Raw genomic sequence first — 26,264 nt, forward strand, 5'->3', positions numbered from 1 at the left:
ACAGCCAGTACCAGTGTGAGGTATGTCAGGGACAGCTAGTACCAGTGTGAGGTATGTTAGGGAGAGCCAGTACCAGTGTGAGGTATGTCAGGGAGAGTCAGTACTAGTGTGAAGTATGTCAGGGAGAGCCAGTACCAGTGTGAGGTATGTCAGGGAGAGCCAGTACCAGTGTGAAGTATGTCAGGGAGAGCCAGTACCAGTGTGAGGTATGTCAGTGGTATGTCAGGGAGAGCCAGTACCAGGTATGTCAGGGAGAGCCAGTACCAGTGTGAAGTATGTCAGGGAGAGCCAGTACCAGTGTGAGGTATGTCAGGGACAGCCAGTACCAGTGTGAGGTATGTCAGGGAGAGCCAGTACCAGTGTGAGGTATGTCAGGGAGAGCCAGTACCAGTGTGAGGTATGTCAGGGAGAGTCAGTACTAGTGTGAAGTATGTCAGGGAGAGCCAGTACCAGTGTGAGGTATGTCAGGGAGAGTCAGTACTAGTGTGAAGTATGTCAGGGACAGCCAGTACCAGTGTGAGGTATGTCAGGGAGAGTCAGTACCAGTGTGAAGTATGTCAGGGACAGCCAGTACCACAGTGAAGTCAACAACACTTACAACACCACTGGTCCTCATAACACACAACACTACTGGTCCTCACAACACCACTGGTGCTCACAACACACAACACCACTGGTCCTCACAACACTGCTGGTCCTAACAACACACAACACTACTGGTTCTCCCAACACACAACACTACTGATCCTCACAACACACAACACCACTGGTCCTCACAACACACAACACCACTGGTTCTCACAACACACAACACCACTGGTCCTCACAACACACAACACCACTGGTCCTCACAACACTCAACACCAGTGGTTCTCACAACACACAACACCACTGGTCCTCACAACACACAACACCACTGGTTCTCACAACACACATCACCACTGGTCCTCACAACACCACTGGTTCTCACAACACACAATACCACTGGTCCTCACAACACCCCTGGTTCTCACATCACCACTGGTTCTCACAACACACAACACCACTTGTCCTCACAACACACAACACCACTGGTTCTCTCAACACAACACCACTGGTCCTCACAACACACAACACCACTGGTTCTCACAACACAACACCACTGGTCCTCAAAAGACACAACACCACTGGTCCTCACAACACCACTGGTTCTCACAACACCACTAGTCCTCACAGCACCACTGGTTCTCACAACACCACTGGTTCTCACAGCACAACACCACTGGTCCTCACAACACACAAAACTGGTCCTCACAAAACCAGTGGTCCTCGCAACACAACACCACTGGTCCTCACAACACACAACACCACTGGTTCTCACAACACACAACACCACTGGTTCTCACAACACACAACACCACTGGTCCTCACAACACAACACCACTGGTTCTCACAACACACAACACCACTGGTCCTCACAACACACAAGACTACTGGTCCTCACAACACAACACCGCTGGTTCTCACAACACAACACCACTGGTTCTCGCAACACAACACCACTGGTCCTCACAACACACAACACTGGTTCTCACAACACCACTGGTTCTCACAAAACAACACCACTGGTTCTCACAACACACAACACCACTGGTCCTCACAACACACAACACCACCGGTCCTCACAACACACAACACCACTGGTCCTCACAACACACAACACCACTGGTCCTAACAACACACAACACCACTGGTCCTCACAACACAAAACACCACTGGTTCTCACAACACAACACCACTGGTTCTCACAACACACAACACCACTGGTCCTCACAACACGCAACACCACTGGTCCTCACAACACACAACACCACTGGTTCTCACAACACAACACCACTGGTCCTCACAACACACAACACCATTGGTTCTCACAACACAACACCACTGGTTCTTACAACACACAACACCACTGGTCCTCACAACACACAACACCACTGGTCCTCACAACACACAACACTACTGGTTTTCACAACACAACACCACTGGTTCTCACAACACACAAGACCACTGGTCCTCACAACACACACTACTGGTCACAACACACAACACCACTGGTTCTCACAACACAACACCGCTGGTCCTCACAACACACAACACCACTGGTTCTCACAGCACACAACACCGCTGGTCCTAACAACACAACACAACACCACTGCTCCTCACAACACAACGCCACTGGTCCTCACAACACAACACCGCTGGTCCTCACAACACCACTGGTCCTCACAACACAACACCAATGGTCCTCACAACACAACACCAATGGTCCTCACAACACAACACCAATGGTCCTCACAACACAACACCACTGGTCCTCACAACACAACACCACTGGTCCTCACAACACAACACCACTGGTCCTCACAACACAACACCACTGGTCCTCACAACACAACACCACTGGTCCTCACAACACAACACCACTGGTCCTCACAACACAACACCACTGGTCCTCACAACACAACACCACTGGTCCTCACAACACAACACCACTGGTCCTCACAACACAACACCACTGGTCCTCACAACACAACACCACTGGTCCTCACAACACAACACCACTGGTCCTCACAACACAACACCAATGGTCCTCACAACACAACACCACTGGTCCTCACAACACAACACCACTGGTCCTCACAACACAACACCACTGGTCCTCACAACACAACACCACTGGTCCTCACAACACAACACCACTGGTCCTCACAACACAACACCACTGGTCCACACAACACAACACCACTGGTCCTCACAACACAACACCAATGGTCCTCACAACACAACACCACTGGTCCTCACAACACAACACCACTGGTCCTCACAACACAACACCACTGGTCCACACAACACAACACCACTGGTCCACACAACACAACACCACTGGTCCTCACAACACAACACCACTGGTCCACACAACACAACACCACTGGTCCTCACAACACAACACCACTGGTCCTCACAACACAACACCACTGGTCCTCACAACACAACACCACTGGTCCTCACAACACAACACCACTGGTCCTCACAACACAACACCACTGGTCCACACAACACAACACCACTGGTCCACACAACACAACACCACTGGTCCTCACAACACAACACCACTGGTCCACACAACACAACACCACTGGTCCTCACAACACAACACCAATGGTCCTCACAACACAACACCACTGGTCCTCACAACACAACACCACTGGTCCTCACAACACAACACCACTGGTCCACACAACACAACACCACTGGTCCACACAACACAACACCACTGGTCCTCACAACACAACACCACTGGTCCACACAACACAACACCACTGGTCCTCACAACACAACACCACTGGTCCTCACAACACAACACCACTGGTCCTCACAACACAACACCACTGGTCCTCACAACACAACACCACTGGTCCTCACAACACAACACCACTGGTCCTCACAACACAACACCACTGGTCCTCACAACACAACACCACTGGTCCTCACAACACCACGATATTAAAGAAGAATCTGACTGACATAACCCACAAAGGACCATAAGGTCGAGGTGTGTATATATAATCACCTGAATAACGACCTTACATCTAATGTTAAGATATATTACTCTCACGTGTCATTATAGTGATAACCCCCAACAGCACTTAAAAGTAAAAAATAACAGCCTTATCAACCTTAAAATCGACCTTATGTTCAAATTTCCAATATTCTTCTCGCTCTGAGGAACACAGACACAGAAGACAAGATGAGATGCAACCAGACGACACAAGGTTGAAAGTCCCGTGCATATGAGCCACACTGTCGGTCTTGTGGTGGTTATGAGGTAAAGCAATGTGTTAGGTACCTGTCACTCTTAACTCCTCCAGTAATGTTTTTTGTCCTCCATTACTGAACTTTACAAGCTGGAGCAGCAGCAGGTGAGGCAGTGTTACAGGTGAGGCAGTGTTACAGGTGAGGCAGTGTTACAGGTGAGGCAGTGTTACAGGTGAGGCAGTGTTACAGGTGAGGCAGTGTTACAGGTGAGGCAGTGTTGCAGGTGAGGCAGTGTTACAGGTGAGGCAGTGTTACAGGTGAGGCAGTGTTACAGGTGAGGCAGTGTTACAGGTGAAGCAGTGTTACAGGTGAGGCAGTGTTACAGGTGAAGCAGTGTTACAGGTGAAGCAGTGTTACAGGTGAGGTAGTGTTACAGGTGAGGCAGTGTTACAGGTGAGGCAGTGTTACAATGAGGCAGTGTTACAGGTGAGGCAGTGTTACAGGTGAGGCAGTGTTACAGGTGAGGCAGTGTTACAATGAGGCAGTGTTACAGGTGAGGCAGTGTTACAGGTGAGGCAGTGTTACAGGTGAGGCAGTGTTACAGGTGAGGCAGTGTTACAGGTGAGGCAGTGTTACAGGTGAAGCAGTGTTACAGGTGAGGTAGTGTTACAGGTGAGGCAGTGTTACAGGTGAGGCAGTGTTACAATGAGGCAGTGTTACAGGTGAGGCAGTGTTACAGGTGAGGCAGTGTTACAGGTGAAGCAGTGTTACAGGTGAGGCAGTGTTACAGGTGAGGCAGTGTTACAGGTGAGGCAGTGTTACAGGTGAGGCAGTGTTATAGGTGAAGCAGTGCTACAGGTGAGGCAGTGTTACAGGTGAGGCAGTGTTACAGGTGAGGCAGTGTTACAGGTGAAGCAGTGTTACAGGTGAGGCAGTGTTACAGGTGAAGCAGTGTTACAGGTGAGGCAGTGTTACAGGTGAAGCAGTGTTACAGGTGAGGCAGTGTTACAGGTGAAGCAGTGTTACAGCTGAGGCAGTGTTACAGGTGAAGCAGTGTTACAGGTGAGGCAGTGTTACAGGTGAGGCAGTGTTACAGGTGAGGCAGTGTTACAATGAGGCAGTGTTACAGGTGAGGCAGTGTTACAGGTGAGGCAGTGTTACAGGTGAGGCAGTGTTACAGGTGAGGCAGTGTTACAGGTGAAGCAGTGTTACAGGTGAAGCAGTGTTACAGGTGAAGCAGTGTTACAGGTGAAGCAGTGTTACAGGTGAAGCAGTGTTACAGGTGAAGCAGTGTTACAGGTGAGGCAGTGTTACAGGTGAAGCAGTGTTACAGGTGAAGCAGTGTTACAGGTGAGGCAGTGTTACAGGTGAAGCAGTGTTACAGGTGAAGCAGTGTTACAGGTGAAGCAGTGTTACAGGTGAGGCAGTGTTACAATGAGGCAGTGTTACAGGTGAGGCAGTGTTACAGGTGAGGCAGTGTTACAATGAGGCAGTGTTACAGGTGAGGCAGTGTTACAGGTGAGGCAGTGTTACAGGTGAGGCAGTGTTACAGGTGAGGCAATGTTACAGGTGAAGCAGTGTTACAGGTGAAGCAGTGTTACAGGTGAAGCAGTGTTACAGGTGAAGCAGTGTTACAGGTGAAGCAGTGTTACAGGTGAGGCAGTGTTACAGGTGAAGCAGTGTTACAATGAGGCAGTGTTACAGGTGAAGCAGTGTTACAGGTGAAGCAGTGTTACAGGTGAGGCAGTGTTACAGGTGAAGCAGTGTTACAGGTGAGGCAGTGTTACAGGTGAGGCAGTGTTACAGGTGAGGCAGTGTTACAGGTGAAGCAGTGTTACAGGTGAGGCAGTGTTACAGGTGAGGCAGTGTTACAGGTGAGGCAGTGTTACAGGTGAGGCAGTGTTACAGGTGAGGCAGTGTTACAGGTGAGGCAGTGTTACAGGTGAGGCAGTGTTACAGGTGAGGCAGTGTTACAGGTGAGGCAGTGTTACAGGTGAAGCAGTGTTACAGGTGAAGCAGTGTTACAGGTGAGGCAGTGTTACAGGTGAGGCAGTGTTACAGGTGAGGCAGTGTTACAGGTGAGGCAGTGTTACAGGTGAGGCAGTGTTACAGGTGAGGCAGTGTTACAGGTGAGGCAGTGTTACAGGTGAGGCAGTGTTACAGGTGAGGCAGTGTTACAGGTGGGACAATAAAAACAAGGATAAAATTAAAAAAAATTAAAACAGAAAATAAACACACAAGACACACTGTCACACCAAGTTAAAACACCGAATAGCAATTAAAACCTCATGAAACTATCAATGTCAAAGGACTCTGCTAAAAGTTCCCCGAGGTCCATACAAGCACCTCGGTAATTATAAAGTTCCCCGAGGTCCATACAAGCACCTCGGTAATTATAAAGTTCCCCGAGGTCCATACAAGCACCTCGGTAATTATAAAGTTCCCCGAGGTCCATACAGGCACCTCGGTAATTATAAAATCCTCCGAGGTCCATACAGGCACCTCGGTAAGTATACAGTTCACTTATCTGTTACCAGCAAATTTAGGAAATTTGCTTAATATATCTGGCATCGTATTCTCATTAATAAGATATCTTGTGAAAAGAAAGGATCAGGGGCTACTCAGGGGTACTCGAAATACCGTCCTGAAGCACCCCTCTCTTCCACGTGGAACTACCACGAGCACTACGAACCAACCCTCACTTAGAACTCCACAAGCTACAGCAGCAGCATGTGAGGCAGGAACTGCTGGAGGAACCGGAACAGATGGTCCTTCAGTACTAGAGTCTGGAGGAGGCGGCGAAGAACGCCAAACCTCCAGGTTAGTCATTATGCTTCCTCTAGGTCGAGGATGACCGTCAAGGGCATGAAGGATGGATTCCTCCAGGATGTCACTAGCCCAACAAACCAAGAGGTCCATCGTCCAAGAGATATTGCTAACATTTAACATCCTTTTCAATAACTTGCAGGACCAACTGGTCACAGTGAACAGACATATACTCACCCACAGACACTAACAGACATACTCACCCACAAACACTAACAGACATATACTCACCACAGACATATACTCACCCACAGACACTAACAGACATACTCACCCACAAACACTAACAGACATATACTCACCCACAGACATACCCACAAACACTAACAGACATATACTCATCCACAGACATATACTTACCCACAAACACTAACAGACATATACTCATCCACAGACATATACTCACCCAAAGACACTAACAGACATATACTCACCCACAGACACTAACAGACATATACTCACCCACAGACACTAACAGACATATACTCACCCACAGACACTAACAGACATATACTCACCCACAGACACTAACAGACATATACTCACCCACAGACACTAACAGACATATACTCACCCAAAGACACTAACAGACATATACTCACCCACAGACACTAACAGACATATACTCACCCACAGACACTAACAGACATATACTCACCCACAGACACTAACAGACATATACTCACCCACAGACACTAACAGACATATACTCACCCACAGACACTAACAGACATATACTCACCCACAGACACTAACAGACATATACTCACCCACACACACTAACAGACATATACTCACCCACAGACACTAACAGACATATACTCACCCACACACACTAACAGACACCCACCCACAGACAGATACACACCCACCCACATACAGACACTAACACCCACACACACACCCACAGACAAATACACCCACATATACCCACCCACCCACCAACCACGGGGTCTGGGATCATCTCTGGCCTTTCCCTAACAACTTTGCTGCTTAGTTAAGTCCTCAGTGTATCCAAGTTTAGCCAACTTGAGCCCTCCTCCAGTAAATAACCTGTAAATTTCATGTAAATCACCTGTAAATCACCAGCCGTCTAGAGCGGATCTCAGCTGAGTCATCCAGGAAAGAGGAAGCTGAGCACTTCTCCTCTTTCTTTTATACTGATCAAGAGGATCTGTGAGCGAAACGTTCCATCAATATATATATATATATACATGTCGTGCCGAAGACAGAGAGAGAGAGAGAAGCCAAGTAATTCTTTCTCTAGATTCACCTATCCATTATCCTCGTCTAACTTACCCTGTGACGTACATTCGTCTATCCTCTTGCCTAACCTATCTATTCCTCCCACATATACCCAGGCCTGACCTATCCATTGGCTTCATGCAGTCAGTCTACAGTGGCAGGGGTTGTGTGCTAACCTGTTATGGGCGGTGAAGTGGAAGCGAAGTTCGTGGGTTGCGTCTCTCTTGGCTCGGTGGTGGTCACTACGTAGCCGGTGCTCGTCGTAAAACACCGGTTCGAAGTGCAGGATGTGTTCACTCAACACCAGTCCTGGGGAGGAGAGAGAGAGATTAGGGGGTCAGTCCTTTGGAAGAGACTAGGGGGCCAGTCCTTCGGAAGAGACTATGGGGTCAGTCCTTCGGAAGAGACTATGGGGTCAGTCCTTCGGAAGAGACTAGGGGGTCAGTCCTTCGGAAGAGACTAGGGGGTCAGTCCTTCGGAAGAGACTAGGGGGTCAGTCCTTCGGAAGAGACTAGGGGGTCAGTCCTTCGGAAGAGACTAGGGGGTCAGTCCTTCGGAAGAGACTAGGGGGCCAGTCCTTCGGAAGAGACTATGGGGTCAGTCCTGGGGAAGAAAGATAGCGATATTCATCAATATCATAAGAGACATGCTGTCAGTAAAGATGACATGACACTAAGACATGATCAACGAAGATATCTGAGGATGGTGTTGACATAATTCATGTTTAGAGATAGTTCTCTTTCTCTCTCTCTCAATGGTTCAGCTGATAACACTTCCAAGATTTATTCTAGTTGGTCGGAACAATATTTTCCCTAGAAAAAAATGAGATAGGTCACTCTACAGCGAGGAGAGGAAGTGAGAAAATATGAGATAGGTCACTCTACAGCGAGGAGAGGAAGTGAGAAAATATGAGATAGGTCACTCTACAGCGAGGAGAGGAAGTGAGAAAATATGAGATAGGTCACTCTACAGCGAGGAGAGGAAGTGAGAAAATATGAGATAGGTCACTCTACAGCGAGGAGAGGAAGTGAGAAAATATGAGATAGGTCACTCTACAGCGAGGAGAGGAAGTGAGAAAATATGAGATAGGTCACTCTACAGCGAGGAGAGGAAGTGAGAAAATATGAGATAGGTCACTCTACAGCGAGGAGAGGAAGTGAGAAAATATGAGATAGGTCACTCTACAGCGAGGAGAGGAAGTGAGAAAATATGAGATAGGTCACTCTACAGCGAGGAGAGGAAGTGAGAAAATATAAGATAGGTCACTCTACAGCGAGGAGAGGAAGTGAGAAAATATGAGATAGGTCACTCTACAGCGAGGAGAGGAAGTGAGAAAATATGAGATAGGTCACTCTACAGCGAGGAGAGGAAGTGAGAAAATATGAGATAGGTCACTCTACAGCGAGGAGAGGAAGTGAGAAAATAAGATGTCACTCTACACGTAAGCGAGGAGAGGAAGTGAGAGAGTAGGTCATACGAGGAGAGGAAGTGAGAAAATATAGATGTCACTCTACAGCGAGGTGAGAAAATATGAGTAGTCACTCTACACGAGGAGAGGAAGTGAGAAAATATTGTCACTTCAGTTTACAGCTGAGTATACCAGTATACCATGAGATAGTACTCTACAGCGAGGAGAGGAAGTGAGAAAATATAAGATAGTATACCGAGGAGAGGAAGTGAGAAAATATAAGATAGTATACCGAGGAGAGGAAGTGAGAAAATATGAGATAGTCATACCGAGGAGAGGAAGTGAGAAAATAGAGATAGTATACCAGTATACCAGGAGTATACCAGTATACCTGGAGTATACCATGAGTATACCAGTATACCAGGAGTATACCAGTATACCAGGAGTATACCAGTATACCTGGAGTATACCAGTATACCAGGAGTATACCAGTATACCAGGAGTATACCAGTATACCAGGAGTATACCAGTATACCAGGAGTATACCAGTATACCTGGAGTATACCAGTATACCAGGAGTATACCAGTATACCTGGAGTATACCAGTATACCAGTATACCTGGAGTATACCATGAGTATACCAGTATACCAGGAGTATACCAGTATACCAGGAGTATACCAGTATACCTGGAGTATACCAGTATACCAGGAGTATACCAGTATACCAGGAGTATACCAGTATACCAGGAGTATACCAGTATACCTGGAGTATACCATGAGTATACCAGTATACCAGGAGTATACCAGTATACCAGGAGTATACCAGTATACCTGGAGTATACCAGTATACCAGGAGTATACCAGGAGTATACCAGTATACCAGGAGTATACCAGTATACCAGGAGTATACCAGTATACCAAGAGTATACCAGGAGTATACCAAGAGTATACCAGAAGTATACCAAGAGTAAACCTGGAGTATACCAAGAGTATACCTGGAGTATACATGAAGTATACCAAGAGTATACCTGGAGTATACCAGGAGAATACCAAGAGTATACCAGGAGTATACTTGGAGTATACCAGGAGTATACCAGGGGTATACCAGTATACCTGGAGTATACCAGGAGTACACCTGGAGTATACCTGGAGTATACCAGGAGTATACCAGGAGTATACCTGGAGTATATCAATATACCTGGAGTATACCAGGAGTATACCTGGAGTATACCAGGAGTGTACCAAGAGTATACAAGGAGTATACCAGTATACCTGGAGTATACCAAGAGTATATCTGGAGTATACCAGTATACCAGGAGTATACCTGGAGTATACCAGTATACCAGGAGTATACCAGTATACCTGGAGTATACCAGTATACCAGGAGTATACCAGTATACCTGGAGTATACCATGAGTATACCAGTATACCAGGAGTATACCAGTATACCAGGAGTATACCAGTATACCTGGAGTATACCAAGAGTATACCTGGAGTATACCAGTATATCTGGAGTATACCAGGAGTATGCCTGGAGTATACCTGGAGTATACCAGTATACCAGGAGTATACCAAGAGTATACCAGGAGTATACCAAGAGTAAACCTGGAGTATACCAAGAGTATACCTGGAGTATACATGGAGTATACCAAGAGTATACCTGGAGTATACCAGTAAACCAGGAGTATACCTGGAGTATACCTGGGGTATACCTGGAGTATACCAGTATACCAGGAGTATACCTGGAGTATACCAGGAGTATACCTGGAGTATACCAGTATACCTTGAGTATACCAGGAGTACACCTGGAGTATACCAGTATACCTGGAGTATACAAGAGTATACCAGGAGTATACCAGTATACCTGGAGTATACCAAGAGTATACCTGGAGTATACCAGTATACCTGGAGTATACCAGGAGTATGCCTGGAGTATACCTGGAGTATACCAGGAGTATACCAGTATACCAAGAGTATACCAGGAGTATACCAAGAGTATACCAGGAGTATACCAAGAGTAAACCTGGAGTATACCAAGAGTATACCTGGAGTATACCAGGAGAATACCAAGAGTATACCAGGAGTATACCAGGGGTATACCATGAGTATACCTGGAGTATACCAGGAGTACACCTGGACTATACCTGGAGTATACCAGTATACCAGGAGTATACCAGTAGTACACCTGGAGTATACCAGGAGTATACCAAGAGTATACCAGGAGTATACCAGTATACCTGGAGTATACCAGTATACCAGGAGTATACCTGGAGTATACCAGGAGTATACCAGTAAACCAGGAGTATACCAGTATACCTGGAGTATACCTGGGGTATACCAGGAGTATACCTGGAGTATACCAGTATACCAGGAGTATACCTGGAGTATACCAGGAGTATACCTGGAGTATACCAGCATACCTGGAGTATACCAGCATACCTGGAGTATACCGGGAGTGTACCAGGTATACCTGGAGCATACCAGTATACCTGGAGTATACCAGGAGTATACCTGGAGTATACCAGGAGTATACCTGGAGTATTCCAAGAGTATACCAGGAGTATACCTGGAGTATATCAGGAATATACCAGGAGTATACCTGGAGTATACCAGTATACCTGGAGTATACCAGTATACCAGGAGTATACCTGGAATATACCAGGAGTATACCTGGATTATACCTGGAGTATACCAGTATACCAGGAGTATACATGGATTATACCAGTATACCTGGATTATACCAGTATACCTAGAGTATGCCAGGAGTATACCTGGATTATACCTGGAGTATACCAGTATACCAGGAGTATACAAGGAATATACCTGGAGTATACCAGTATACCAGGAGTATACCTGGAGTATACCAGTAGTATACCTGGAGTATACTAGGAGTATACCTGGAGTATACCAGGAGTCTACCTGGAGAGGGGGCACACGCAGTCCAACGTACAACCACAGCGCAGCTGGTCAGGAACTTCTGTACTTTCCTCTTGAAGGCAGCCACTGGTCTATTGATAATCCCCCTTATATATAATGGAAGGCTGTTGAACAGTCCTGGGCCCCTGACACTTGTGTGTTCTCTTAGTGTACTCATGGCGCCCTTACTTGTCACTGGGGGGTTATGTTGCACAGTCTGCCAAGTCTATGTTTTCATAGGAAGTGATTTATGTGTGCAGATTTAGGATTAGTCCCCTCTAAAAACTTCCCAAGTGTAAATTATGATGTATCTTTCTCGCCTACGTTCCAGGGAGTACAAGTTAAGGGGTTTAACCCGTACTTATACGGGCAGTGAAGGTTCTCTGTACATTCTCCAGATCTATAATTTCGCCTGACTTGGAAGGGGCCGTTAGTGTACAGCAGTATTCCAGCCTAGAGAGAACAAGTGGCTTGAAGAGGATCATCATGGGCTTGGCATCCCTTGTTCTGAAGGTTCTCATTATCCAGCTTATCATTTTCCTCGTGGCTGTGGTAATGACACTGCTGTGATTCTTGAAAGTGAGATCCTCTGACATTATCACTCCCAGGTCCTTCACATTAGTTTTCAGCACTATTGTTTGGTTAGAATTTGTCTTGTATGTACTCTGTTCTAGCTTAATTTTTATTAAATTTTAATATCAAAGCTATCTTCATCTCTGAGAGAGAGAGAGAGAGAGAGAGAGAGAGAGAGAGAGAGAGAGAGAGAGAGAGAGAGAGAGAGAGAGAGAGAGAGAGAGAGAATATTGGATATATTGATATGGCGGTGGGTGAGAGCGGGAAGGTGAGAGAGGAGGGGGTGAGAGGGGGAGGAGGGAGTGAGAGGGGGAGGAGGCGAGAGAGGAGGGGGTTAGAGGGGGAGGGGTGAGATAGGAGGGGGTTAGAGGGAGAGGGGTGAGATAGGAAGGGGGTGAGAGCCCTCTGGTGGTGATACTATGTAATATATTGTTGCTGGGGAAAGCAGTGTGAGAGAGAGAGAGAGAGAGAGAGAGAGAGAGAGAGAGAGAGAGAGAGAGAGAGAGAGAGAGAGAGAGAGAGAGAGAGAGAGAGAGAGAGAGAGAGAGAGAGAGAGAGAGAGAGAGAGAGAGAGAGAGAGAGAGAGAGAGAGAGAGAGAGAGAGAGAGAGAGAGAGAGAGAGAGAGAGAGAGAGAGAGAGAGAGAGAGAGAGAGAGAGAGAGAGAGATCGAGAGAGAGAGAGAGAGAGAGAGAGACAGGTCAAGCAGATAAAATTTAACTCGGCAAAACTATATATAAATAAAACTCCACAATAACAAAAACACTTATTTCTTTTAAACAATTACAACAACAACAACAACCAACAATTACAACAACAACAACTGACAACAATAACAACTAACAACAACAACAATAACAATTCTTGTGTATATGTTCCCCTTTATCAATATTTCTGCTTCTTACCACAACACCCTTGTCTCTATTTGTTTGATAAAGTCCTATACTTGTTTAATAAAGCCCAGTACTTGTTTAATAAAGCCCAGTACTTGTTTAATAAAGCCCAGTACTTGTTTAATAAAGCCCAGTACTTGTTTAATAAAGCCCAGTACTTGTTTAATAAAGCCCAGTACTTGTTTAATAAAGCCCAGTACTTGTTTAATAAAGCCCAGTACTTGTTTAATAAAGTCCAGTACTTGTTTAATAAAGCCCAGTACTTGTTTAATAAAGCCCAGTACTTGTTTAATAAAGCCCAGTACTTGTTTAATAAAGCCCAGTACTTGTTTAATAAAGCCCAGTACTTGTTTAATAAAGCCCAGTATTTGTTTAACAAAGCCCAGTACTTGTTTAATAAAGCCCAGTACTTGTTTAATAAAGCCCAGTACTTGTTTAACAAAGCCCAGTACTTGTTTAATAAAGCTCTGTACTTGTTTTATAAAGCCCTGTTCTTGTTTTATAAAGCCCTGTTCTTGTTTTATAGAGTCCTGTACTTGTTTTATAAAGCCGTGTACTTATTTTGTAAAGCCCTGTACTTGTTTTATAAAGCACTGTTCTTGTTTTATAAAACCATGTACTTGTTTTTAAAGCCCTGTACTTATTTTGTAAAGCCCTGTACTTGCTTTATAAAGCCCTGCACTTGTTTTATAAAGCCCTGTACTTGTTTTATAAAACCTTGTACTTGTTTTATAAAGCCCTGTAATTGTTTTATAAAGCCCTGTACTTGTTTTATAAAGCCCTGTACTTGTTTTATAAAACCTTGTACTTGTTTTATAAAGCCCTGTACTTGTTTTATAAAGCCCTGTACTTGTTTTATAAAGCCCTGTACTTGTTTTATAAAGCCCTGTACTTGTTTTTTTATCCCTATACTTATTTTGTAAAGCCCTGTACTTGCTTTATAAAGACCTGTACTTGTTTTATAAAGCCCTGTACTTGTTTTATAAAGCCCTGTACTTGTTTTTTTATCCCTATACTTATTTTGTAAAGCCCTGTACTTGTTTTATAAAGCCCTGTACTTGCTTTATAAAGCCCTGAATTTTTTTTTATAGAGCCCTGTACTTGTTTTATAAAGCTGTGTACTTGTTTTATAAAGCTGTGTATTTGTTTTATAAAGCTGTGTACTTGTTTTATAAAGGTGTGTACTTGTTTTATAAAGCTGTGTACTTGTTTTATAAAGCTGTGTACTTGTTTTATAAAGCTGTGTACTTGTTTTATAAAGCTGTGTACTTGTTTTATAAAGCTGTGTACTTGTTTTATAAAGCCCTGTACTTGTTTTATAAAGCTGTGTACTTGTTTTATAAAGCCCTGTACTTGTTTTATAAAGCCCTGTACTTGTTTTATAAAGCCCTGTACTTGTTTTATAAAGCCCTGTACTTGTTTTATAAAGCCCTGTACTTGTTTTATAAAGCCCTGTACTTGTTTTATAAAGCCCTGTACTTGTTTTATAAAGCCCTGTACTTGTTTTATAAAGCACTGTACTTGTTTTATAAAGCCCTGTACTTGTTTTATAAAGCTGTGTACTTGTTTTATAAAGCTGTGTACTTGTTTTATAAAGGTATACAATACCATCATGCTGATAAGTATTCAGTGTCTGACAGAGTATTAAAACTGTATACAATATGTCGGTATTGTATACCATTTTTGTATTTTATAAACCTCTGTTCGTGTTTTTACAAAGGTGTGTACGTGTTCTACAAAGGTCTTTACTTGTTTTACAAAGGTCTGTACATGTTTAACGTACGCGTTTAACACGGCATGATCCAAGGAACCTGAGTGACAAATGATGAGAGAGGTATCATGGTAGGAACCAGCTGTGAGAGATATACCATGAGCCAGCTGTGAGAGGTATACCATGAGCCACCTGAGAGAGGTATCATGGTAGGAACCAGCTGTGAGAGATATACCATGAGCCACCTGAGAGAGGTATCATGGTAGGAACCAGCTGTGAGAGATATACCATGAGCCAGCTGTGAGAGGTATACCATGAGCCACCTGAGAGAGGTATCATGGTAGGAACCAGCTGTGAGAGATATACCATGAGCCAGCTGTGAGAGGTATACCATGAGCCACCTGAGAGAGGTATCATGGTAGGAACCAGCTGTGAGAGATATACCATGAGCCAGCTGTGAGAGGTATACCATGAGCCACCTGAGAGAGGTATCATGGTAGGAGCCAGCTGGCCTCTAAGCCGCCAGCTGAGCCTACCATCAAACTGACACTTAAGCAGAGTTTAAGAATCCCACCTGGGAAACTTGCCGGATGTGGGGGAGGGGAGAGGCTGAGGGGGAGAAAGGGTGGGGAGGAGGTGAGGGGAGGTGCGGGAGAGGAAGAGAGGGAGACTGAAAAGAGGAGAGTGGAAGGCGAGAGGAGGGAAGGAGAGAGAGAGAGAGAGGGGGGTAGGATAGGGAGAGGGGAAGAGAGGTAGAGGGGAAGAGAACGAAAAGAGAAGAATACAAAAGAGAGGCATTTCGTTACCTAACACCATCATGTACACAGGTACCTGTCACCTAACACCTGAACACTACCATCAGGTAGTGGAGTGTTATCTTACACAGTATATAACATACCAGCAGGTACTGGAGTTACTTACACATCTTTCCCAGGAGCGATGATGTGAATGGAAGGGGAGATGCAGGGGGGAAGAAGAGGGAAGGTGGGAAGGAGTAAGGGGGGAAAGAGATAGATAGATAGATAGATAGATAGATAGATAGAGAGAGAGAGAGAGAGAGAGAGAGAGAGATAGATAGATAGATAGAGAGAGAGAGAGAGAGAGAGAGAGAGAGAGAGAGAGAGAGAGAGAGAGAGAGATACAAGGAATGCCAACACCAAAGTTACTCCCACATCCTAGACTTTAGATGTATTGTCGACCACCCAGGCTGGTGGGCGGGGTGAGGGCGGTGGTGGGCGGTGGTTACCTGGAGGTTACCTGGAGGTTATTCCGGGGATCAACGCCCCCGCGGCCCGGTCCATGACCAGGCGGGCGGTGGCTGGGGGTGTGAAGGCAGTGGTGGGCGGGGTGAAGGCGGTGAGATGGGCGGTGGTGGGCTTACCTAAAGTTGACCTGGAGAGAGTTCCGGGGGTCAACGCCCCCGCGGCCAGGTCTGTGACCAGGCCTCATGGTGGATCAGAGCCTAATTAACCAGGGCAAAAACGCTAACAAAATATAATAATAATAATAATAATAATTATAATAATAATAACAATAATAATAATTATTATAATAATAACAACAACAATAATAATAATAATAATAATAATAATAAGACTAATAACAATACTACTACTACTAATAATAATAACAATAATAATGTCAATAATAATAATAATAATAATAATAATAATAAAATAATAAGAAGAAAAATAATAAAATAATAATAATAATGATAATAATAATAAGAAGAAAAAGAAAATAACAATAATAATAATAATAATAATAATAATAATAATAATAATTATTATTATTATAATAATGATAATAATAATAATAATAATAATAATAATAATAATAATAATAATAGTAATAATAATAATAATAATAATAATAAGAAGAAGAAGAAGAAGAAGAAGAAAATAATAATAATAATAATAATAATAATAATAATAATAATTTTAATAATAATAATAATAATAATCAGAAGAAGAAGAAGAAGAAGAAAATAATAATAATAATAATAATAATTATTATTATTATAATAATAATAATAATAATAATAATAATAATAATAATAATAATAATAAGAAGAAGAAGAAGAAGAAGAAGAAGAAGAAGAAGAAGAAGAAGAAAATAATAATAATAATAATAATAATAATAATAATAATAATAATAATAATAATAATAATAATAATAATAATAATAATAATAATTATAATAATAATAATAATTATAATAATAATAATAATAATAATAATAATTATAATAATAATAATAATAATAACAATAATAATAATAATAATAATAATAATAATAATAATAATAATAATAATAATAATAATAATAATAATCTGAATTCCACATTAAACATACCTCACATATATACAAACGCTTCAGATTCGTCCTTTCATTTCCTCAAATAATTTCAACCTTTCAGAGATTTGTTCAATTATGAGCGTCACTGTGAGGGCAGACGAGACACTCAGGTCAGGCAAGAAAAAGGTTATATCTGTTCATAACAACTTCCAGTATGCAAGAAAATGGCAGGTTTGCGCGGGAACGTAAATGTCAACATTACGCGGAAACGCAGATGCCACTAAGCAACCACTTCTCCATTTTCTTAAACCAAAAAAAAAAATAAAAATTGCAAATCATTTGTATCCCTAAAACAAAAAATCTCTTATACATTAAAAAAAAATTTAATACACACAACACGATAAAAGACCGGCCTTTTTTTTTTTTTTTGGTCTTTTAATAAAAGTTAGCAAATGCCGCCATTTGCTCTACGAGAGACGCTTTCATTTTCTTAAGAAGGAAAGTTGGTAGCCGGCGGCAATTAGCGAAGCAATTGAGGAGCGGAAGAAGACATCCATTACGGTAAAAATCTTGTCAGGTGTACAATACAGAACCACTAGTCTGATATATCCCTTTTGATATTAAGGGATATACCACACCAGGCGAGGGATAAATGGCACTGAAGGCCACTCAGCGAGGCTCAAAAGAGGTCCTTCTGGAGCCACGGCAAAAGAAGCGGTTTGGGTGGGTCGTAGGCCTGGCCATTACGGAGAGGGTTAGCTACTTAGATGGGAACTACACATTGGGATAGGCCGAGATGAGCCTTAATTTCTGGTAGAAAGCCATAGGAGGAGGAGGTTGTGAGTTGTGGTTGTAAGTTGATAGTACTGGTTTTGATTTGTTAGTAGTCAATGTGAGTTGTTAGTTGTGGTTGTGAGTTGTTAGTAATGGTTGTGAGCTGTTAGTAGTGGTTTTGAGTTTGCTGTGGTTGTGAGCTGTTAGAAGTGGTTGTGAGATAGCTGTGATTGTGAGTTGTTAGAAGTCGTTGTGAGTTGTCAGTGGTGGTTGTGAGTTGTTAGTAGTGGTTGTGAGTTGCTAAAATCTGTTATGAGTGGTCAATAGTAGCCATGAGCCATTATAAGCAGTTGTGAGTTATCAGAAGCGGTCGTCACAAGTGCCCTTGAGTTGTCAGCAGTGGCCAAGACACTCGACAATGGTTCTGAGCTGCCAGAGTAAGTGGTGAGCAGCAGTTGTAAGGCAGCGGGAGTAACGGCGCTCTTAGACGCAACAGCAAAGTACGGAATAAAAAACAGGAATCACATAGATAGTGTGGAGAGGCTGTGGTACTCAGTGACAAGTACAAGGCAATAATTTACACGAAGATGTCATCAGTGGGAGCCAGTGACCTCTCGCCATCACCGCCATCTTGATGAGTGGGACATCCAGGGAGGGTAAGTGGCTTCCATCTTGATGAGTGCGACGTCTAGAGAAGGCAAGAGGCCTCCATCTTGATGATTGCAACGTCCAGAGAGGGCAAGAGGCCTCCATCTTGATGAGTGGGACATCCAGAGAGGGCAAGAGGCCTCCATCCTTGATGAGTGGGATTTCACTCTTCATCGGCGTTGAATTAAGACTAATCTTAAGTTTGTGTTGGAAGCTCCGTCACTCAGAGTTTTACAAGTGATCCCAACCACTCCAGGATGCTGGTGGTGGCTTCATCAACTATGCTCATAGCACACCTGTACATGCCAAATGTTTCACGAACCTCGCCCTTGTGACCGTACACAATACCTGGAAATTTGAAACCGACCGGATAAGGCGTTCTCGAGTTACGGGCAAAATAAAAACGGAGAGTTGGAGGAAGGGGAGAAAATATTCAAGCAGTCTTTTAAATGGCTCCTCTTTAAGGCAACTTAATTCTTCACGGAAACTTCCTTACCATCCACATACAACTTCCCCACCACCCACACACACACAACTTCCCCATCACCCACATACACAACTTCCCCATCACCCACACACACAACTTCCCCACCACCCACACAAACTTTACCCACCACCTACACAATTCTACCATTATTCAGGCAGACAGGTGGGGGTGTAGGGGTGGCCCACACTATAAGGGTGAGAGGGGGATACTCAGAGTTTAGTCGTGGTAATATCCGCCGTCAAAGGGAGAGGAAGGGAGTTAGAAAGGGAGAGCAGGAGGGAGATAAAACATCACGTGATGCTGGAAGGGAGAGCAGGAGTCTACCTGTGGTTTACCGAGAGTCTATCTGTGGTTTACCGGGAGTCTATCTGTGGTTTACCGGGAGTCTACCTGGAGTGATACACTATGCTACCTGAAGGGTATTCCGGGGACCAATGCCCCCGCGGCCCGGTCTACGACCAGGCCTCCTGGTGGATCAGGGCCTGATCAACAAGCCTGTTATTGCTGGCCGCACGTAGTCCAACGTATGAACCACAGCCCGACTGATCCGGCACCGTCTTGAAGGCAGCCAGGGATCTATGCTTCTACTTCCATCATGTGGATTTACCTGTGACACACACACACACACACACACACACACACACACACACACACACACACACACACACACACACACACACACACACACACACACACACACGAACACCTGGAAAGGAACAAGATTATAAATGAAAACCAGCATGGGTTCATGGAAGGCAAATCTTGTATCACAAACCTCCTGGAGTTGACTTAAGAAATCGTAATGACACGATTGCAAATAAACCATACCCCCGGCCGGGATTGAACCCGCGGTCATAGAGGGACTTGAGCTAGAGTTCGTCACGGCCACGCTAGCTGGAGATTCGTCTGTAAAAACTCGCATTTGTGGTCACAGAGGTGCCTGTGCTAACCTTCCTATGGTGTAGAAATATACCTAGTTGGATGAATCTTATTGTGGCTAGCTGGTCTAGTGGCTAACGCGACGGGCTGGAGTTTTGAGACTCTATGACCGCGGGTTCAATCCCGGCCGGGGGTATGGTTCCTCCTGGAGTTTTATGACAAGGTAACAGAAGTAAGACACGAGAGAGAGGGGTGGGTAGATTGCGTTTTCCTAGACTGCAGGAAGGCCTTTGACACAGTTCCCTACAAGAGATTAGTGCAGAAGCTGGAGGATCAGGCGCACGTAAAAGGGAGGGCACTGCAATGGATAAGAGAATACCTGACAGGGAGGCAGCAACGAGTCATGGTACGTGAAGAGGTATCACAGTGGGCGCCTGTTACGAGCGGGGTCCCACAGGGGTCAGTTCTAGGACCAGTGCTATTTTTGATATATGTGAACGACATGATGGAAGGAATAGACTCCTAAGTGTCCCTGTTCGCAGATGACGTGAAGTTGATGAGAAGAATTAAATCGGACGAGGATGAGGCAGGACTGCAAAGAGACCTGGACAGGCTGGACATGTGGTCCAGCAACTGGCTTCTCGAATTCAATCCAGCCAAATGCAAAGTCATGAAGATTGGGGAGGGGCAAAGAAGACTGCAGACAGAGTATAGGTTAGGTGGACAAAGACTACAGACCTCACTCAGGGAGAAAGACCTTGGGGTGACCATAACACCGAGCACATCACCGGAGGCACACATCAACCAAATAACCGCTGCAGCATACGGGCGCCTGGCAAACCTGAGAGTAGCGTTCCGATGCCTTAATAAGGAATCGTTCAAGACACTGTACACTGTGTATGTTAGGCCCATACTGGAGTATGCAGCACCAGTCTGGAACCCACACCTGGTCAAGCACGTCAAGAAGTTAGAGAAAGTACAAAGGTTTGCAACAAGGCTAGTCCCAGAGCTCAAGGGAATGTCGTACGAGGAAAGGTTAAGGGAAATCGGACTGACGACACTGGAGGACAGAAGGGTCAGGGGAGACATGATAACGACATACAAGATACTGCGGGGAATAGACAAGGTGGACAGAGATAGGATGTTCCAGAGAGGGGACACAGGGACAAGGGGTCACAACTGGAAGCTGAAGACTCAGACGAGTCACAGGGACGTTAGGAAGTATTTCCTCAGTCATAGAGTTGTCAGCAAGTGGAATAGCCTAGCAAGTGAAGTAGTGGAGGCAGGAACCATACATAGTTTTAAGAAGAGGTATGACAAAGCTCAGGAAGCAGAGAGAGAGAGGATCCAGTAGCGATCAGTGAAGAGGCGGGGCCAGGAGCTGAGTCTCGACCCCTGCAACCACAATTAGGTGAGTACACACACACACACACACACACACAGAGGAGACAGAAGGGGCTCCAGAAAGACAGAGAGGTGGGGCACACCACCAAGTGCTGGACACAGTACACACAACCGAGGAAGTAGTGAAGAGGCTTCTTAGTGAGGTAGATACTCAAAGGCAATGGGGCCGGATAACATCTCTCCATGGGTCCTGAGAGAGGGAGCAGAGGCGCTATGTGTACCCCTAACAACAATATTCAATACATCTATCGAAGCAGGGAGATTGCCTCAGGCATGGAAGATAGCAAATGTAGTCCCAATCTTTAAAAAAGGAGACAGACATGAAGCACTAAACTACAGACCAGTGTCACTGACATGTATAGTATGCAAAGTCATGGAGAAGATTATCAGAAGAGTGGTGGAACACCTAGAAAGGAATGATCTCATCAACAGCAGCCAACATGGTTTCAGGGATGGGAAATTCACAAACCTACTGGAGTTCTATGACATGGTGACAGCAGTAAGACAAGAGAGAGAGGGATGGGTGGATTGCATTTTCTTGGACTGCAAGAAGGCGTTTGACACAGTTCCACACAAGAGATTAGTGCAAAAACTGGAGGACCAAGCAGGGATAACAGGGAAGGCACTACAATGGATCGGGGAATACTTGTCAGGAAGACAACAGCGAGTCATGGTACGTGGCGAGGTGTCAAAGTGGGCACCTGTGACCAGCGGGGTCCAGTCAGTCCTAGGACCAGTGCTGTTTCTAGTATTTATGAACGACGCGGCGGAAGGAATAGACTCCGAAGTGTCCTGTTTGCAGATGACGTGAAGTTGATGAAGAATTCAATCGGTCCCGAAGACCAGAGCCCAGAACCACAAAGGATCTGGACAGGCTGCAGACTTGGTCAGCAATTGGCTCCTGGGTTTAAGCCCCACCAAGTGCAAGTCATGAAGATTGAGGAGGCAAAGAAGACCGCAGAGTACAGTCTAGAGGGCCAGAGACTACAAACCTCACTCAGGAAAAAGTCTTGGGGTGAGTATAACTTAGTGCACATCTCCTGAAGCGCAAATTAACAAATAACTGCTGCAGCATGGGCGCCTGCAAACCTCAGAACAGCATTCCGACATCTTAATAAAGGAATCATTCAGGACCCTGTACACCGTGTACATTAGGCCCATATTGGAGTATGCGGCGCTCAGTTTGGAGCCACACTAGCCAAGCACGTAAAGAAACTAGAGAAAGTGCAAAGGTTTAACAAGACTAGTCCCAGAGCTAAGAGGTAGCATGTCCTACGAGGAGGAGGAGGGGTTAAAAGGAAATCAACCTGACGACGCACTGAAGGACAGGAGAGATAGGGGACATGATAACGACTTACAAAATACTGAAGAATCGACAAAGGTGAACAAAGACAGGATGTTCCAGAGATGGGACACAGCAACAAGGACACAGTTGGAGATTGAGAACTGATGAATCACAGAAATGTTAGGAAGTATTTCTTCAGCCACAAGTAGTCAGAGAGTGAATAGTTTGGGAAGAGATATAGTGGAGGCAGGATCCATATAGCTTTAAGCAGAGTACGATAAAGCTCATGGTTCAGGAAGTGACCTAATGTGACCAGTGAAGAGCGGGGCCAAGGCTAGGACTCGACCCTGTAACCTCAACTAGGTGAGTACACACACACACACACACACACACACACAAACACACAGACACACACACACACATACACACACACACACATACACACACACACACACACACACACATACACACACACACACACACACACATACACACACACACACACACACACACACACACACACACACACACACACACACACACACACACACACACACACACATTTTCTTTCTCAAAACTTCAGTAACAACGTACACCCTTTTAGCCTCCCCTTCCCCTTAGGGGTAGGGGGTGCCGAGCCCCCCTCTCAGCGTCTGTACCCTTCCAAACACCCCTTCCCCTGCCAGCCTCCACTGCTCCTCTCTCTCTCTCTCCCCACGCTGCAGTTAACAATAGCACAAACTCCTCTTGTTATATGGGCAGGAAACTGTCATTTGTTTTGCCAAAACAAAATGATTTTGTAGTTGTTCTTGTCATTATAATAACTTGTTCGTGGAATTATTGTGAACTGTTGTTGTTGTGGTTGTTGTAGCTGTTGTTGTTGTGGTTGTTGTAGCTGTTGTTGTTGTGGTTGTTGTAGCTGTTGTTGTTGTGGTTGTTGTAGCTGTTGTTGTTGTGGTTGTTGTAGCTGTTGTTGTTGTGGTTGTTGTAGCTGTTGTTGTTGTGGTTATTATGTATTGTTGTGGTTGTTATGCTTCATTTTTGTTGTTGTTGTTGTAGCTGTTGTTGTTGCTGTAGCTGTTGTTGTTGTGGTTGTTGTAGCTGTTGTTGTTGTGGTTGTTGTAGCTGTTGTTGTTGTGGTTGTTGTAGCTGTTGTTGTGGTTGTTGTAGCTGTTGTTTTGTGGTTGTTGTAGCTGTTGTTGTTGTAGCTGGTGTTGTTGTGGTTGTTGTTGTAGCTGTTATTGTTGTTGTAGCTGTTGTTGTTGTGGTTGTTGTAGCTGTTGTTGTTGTGGTTGTTGTAGCTGTTGTTGTGGTTGTAGTAGCTGTTGTTGTTGTGGTTGTAGCTGTTATTTGTAGATTTGTTGCTTAGCTGTTGTTATTGTGGATTTATTTGTAGTTATTTGTAGTTTGTTGTAGCTGTTGTTGTTGTAGTTGTGCCAGCTGTTGTTGTTATTTGTGGTTGCTGTAGCTGTTGTTGTTGTAGTTATTTGTAGCTGTTGTTGTAGTTATTGTAGCTGTTGTTATTTGTAGTTGTTGTAGCTGTTGTTGTTGGTTGTTACTTAGTGATTGTTGTAGTTGTTGTAGCTGTTGTTATTTGTAGTTGTGGCTGTTGTTGTGGTTATTTGTAGCTGGTTGTTGTTGTAGTTGTTATTGTAGTTGTTGTAGCTGTTATTTGTTGTAGTTGTTAGCTGTTGTTGTGGTTATTTGTAGCTGTTGTTATTTGTGGTTGTTGTAGCTTATTTATTTATTTGTGGTTATTTGTAGCTGTTGTTGTTGTTGTTGTAGCTGTTGTTGTGGTTGTTGTAGCTGTTGTTGTTGTGGTTGTAGCTGTTGTTGTGGTTGTTGTAGCTGTTGTTGTTGTGGTTGTTGTAGCTGTTGTTGTGGTTGTTGTAGCTGTTGTTGTTGTGGTTGTTGTAGCTGTTGTTGTTGTTGTGGTTGTTGTAGCTGTTGTTGTGGTTGTTGTAGCTGTTGTTGTTGTGGTTGTTGTAGCTGTTGTTGTTGTGGTTGTTGTAGCTGTTGTTGTTGTGGTTGTTGTAGCTGTTGTTGTTGTGGTTGTTGTAGCTGTTGTTGTGGTTGTTGTAGCTGTTGTTGTTGTAGTTTATTGTAGTTTATTGTAGTTTATTTGTAAATTATTTGTTATTTGTGGTTGTTGTAGCTGTTGTGTTGTTGTAGTTTATTGTAGCTGTTATTTGTGGTTGTAGCTGTTGTTGTGGTTATTGTAGCTGTTGTTGTGGTTGTTGTAGCTGTTGTTGTGGTTGTTGTAGTTGTTGTGACTGTGGTTGTTGTAGCTATTTGTTATTGTTGTAACTATTTGTTGTTGTGGTTGTTGTAGCTGTTGTTGTTGTTGTGGTTGTTGTAGCTGTTGTTGTTGTGGTTGTTGTAGCTGTTGTTGTTGTGGTTGTTGTAGCTGTTGTTGTGGTTGTTGTTGTAGCTGTTGTTGTTGTAGCTGTTGTTGTTGTGGTTGTTGTAGCTGTTATTTATTGTAGTTGTGTTGCTTTATTGTATTTGTAGCTGTTATTGTGGTTATTTGTAGCTGTTGTTATTTGTAGTTGTTATTGTGGTTGTTGTAGCTGTTATTTGACATTGTAGCTGTTGTTGTAGTTATTGTAGCTGTTGTTGTGGTTGTTGCTGTTATTTGGTTGTTGTAACTGTTGTTATGATTTATTTGTAGCTATTTGTTGTTGTGGTTATTTGTAGCTGTTGTTATTTGTAGCTGTTATTATAGTTGTTGTAGCTGTTGTTGGTTATTGTAGCTATTTGTAGCAGCTGTTGTTGTTATTGTAGCTGTTGTTGTTGTGGTTGTTGCTTAGCTATTGTTGTTGTAACTGTTGTTGTTGTTGTAGCTATTTGTTGTTGTGGATTTATTTGTAGCTGTTATTTGACTGTAGCTGTTGTTGTTGTTGTTGCTAGCTGTTGTTGTTGTGGTTGTTGTGGCTGTTGTTATTGTAGTTATTGTTGTAGTTGTTATGTGTTATTTGTTGTAGCTGTTATTTGTATGGTTGTTGTAGTGTGTTGTGGTTGTTGTAGCTGTTGTTGTGGTTGTTGTAACTGTTGTTATGGTTGTTGTAGCTGTTGTTGTTGTGGTTGTTGTAGCTGTTGTTGTTGTAGCTGTTGTTATGGTTGT

General features: G+C 44.0%; 1 protein-coding gene across 1 annotated transcript in view; it reads right to left on the reverse strand.

Annotated features, from left to right (window-relative positions):
* Kul (Kuzbanian-like) overlaps positions 1-26,264 on the reverse strand; it is a 571,846-nt gene that overhangs the window by 224,866 nt on the left and 320,716 nt on the right. The window contains exon 2 of the mRNA XM_070092101.1: positions 8,043-8,175. Coding sequence (XP_069948202.1) covers positions 8,043-8,175 — 133 coding nt within the window. The remainder of the gene's footprint in view (positions 1-8,042; positions 8,176-26,264) is intronic.

Source organism: Cherax quadricarinatus, chromosome 38 (assembly GCF_038502225.1).
Source record: "Cherax quadricarinatus isolate ZL_2023a chromosome 38, ASM3850222v1, whole genome shotgun sequence".
NCBI classification, from domain to species: Eukaryota; Metazoa; Arthropoda; class Malacostraca; order Decapoda; family Parastacidae; genus Cherax; species Cherax quadricarinatus.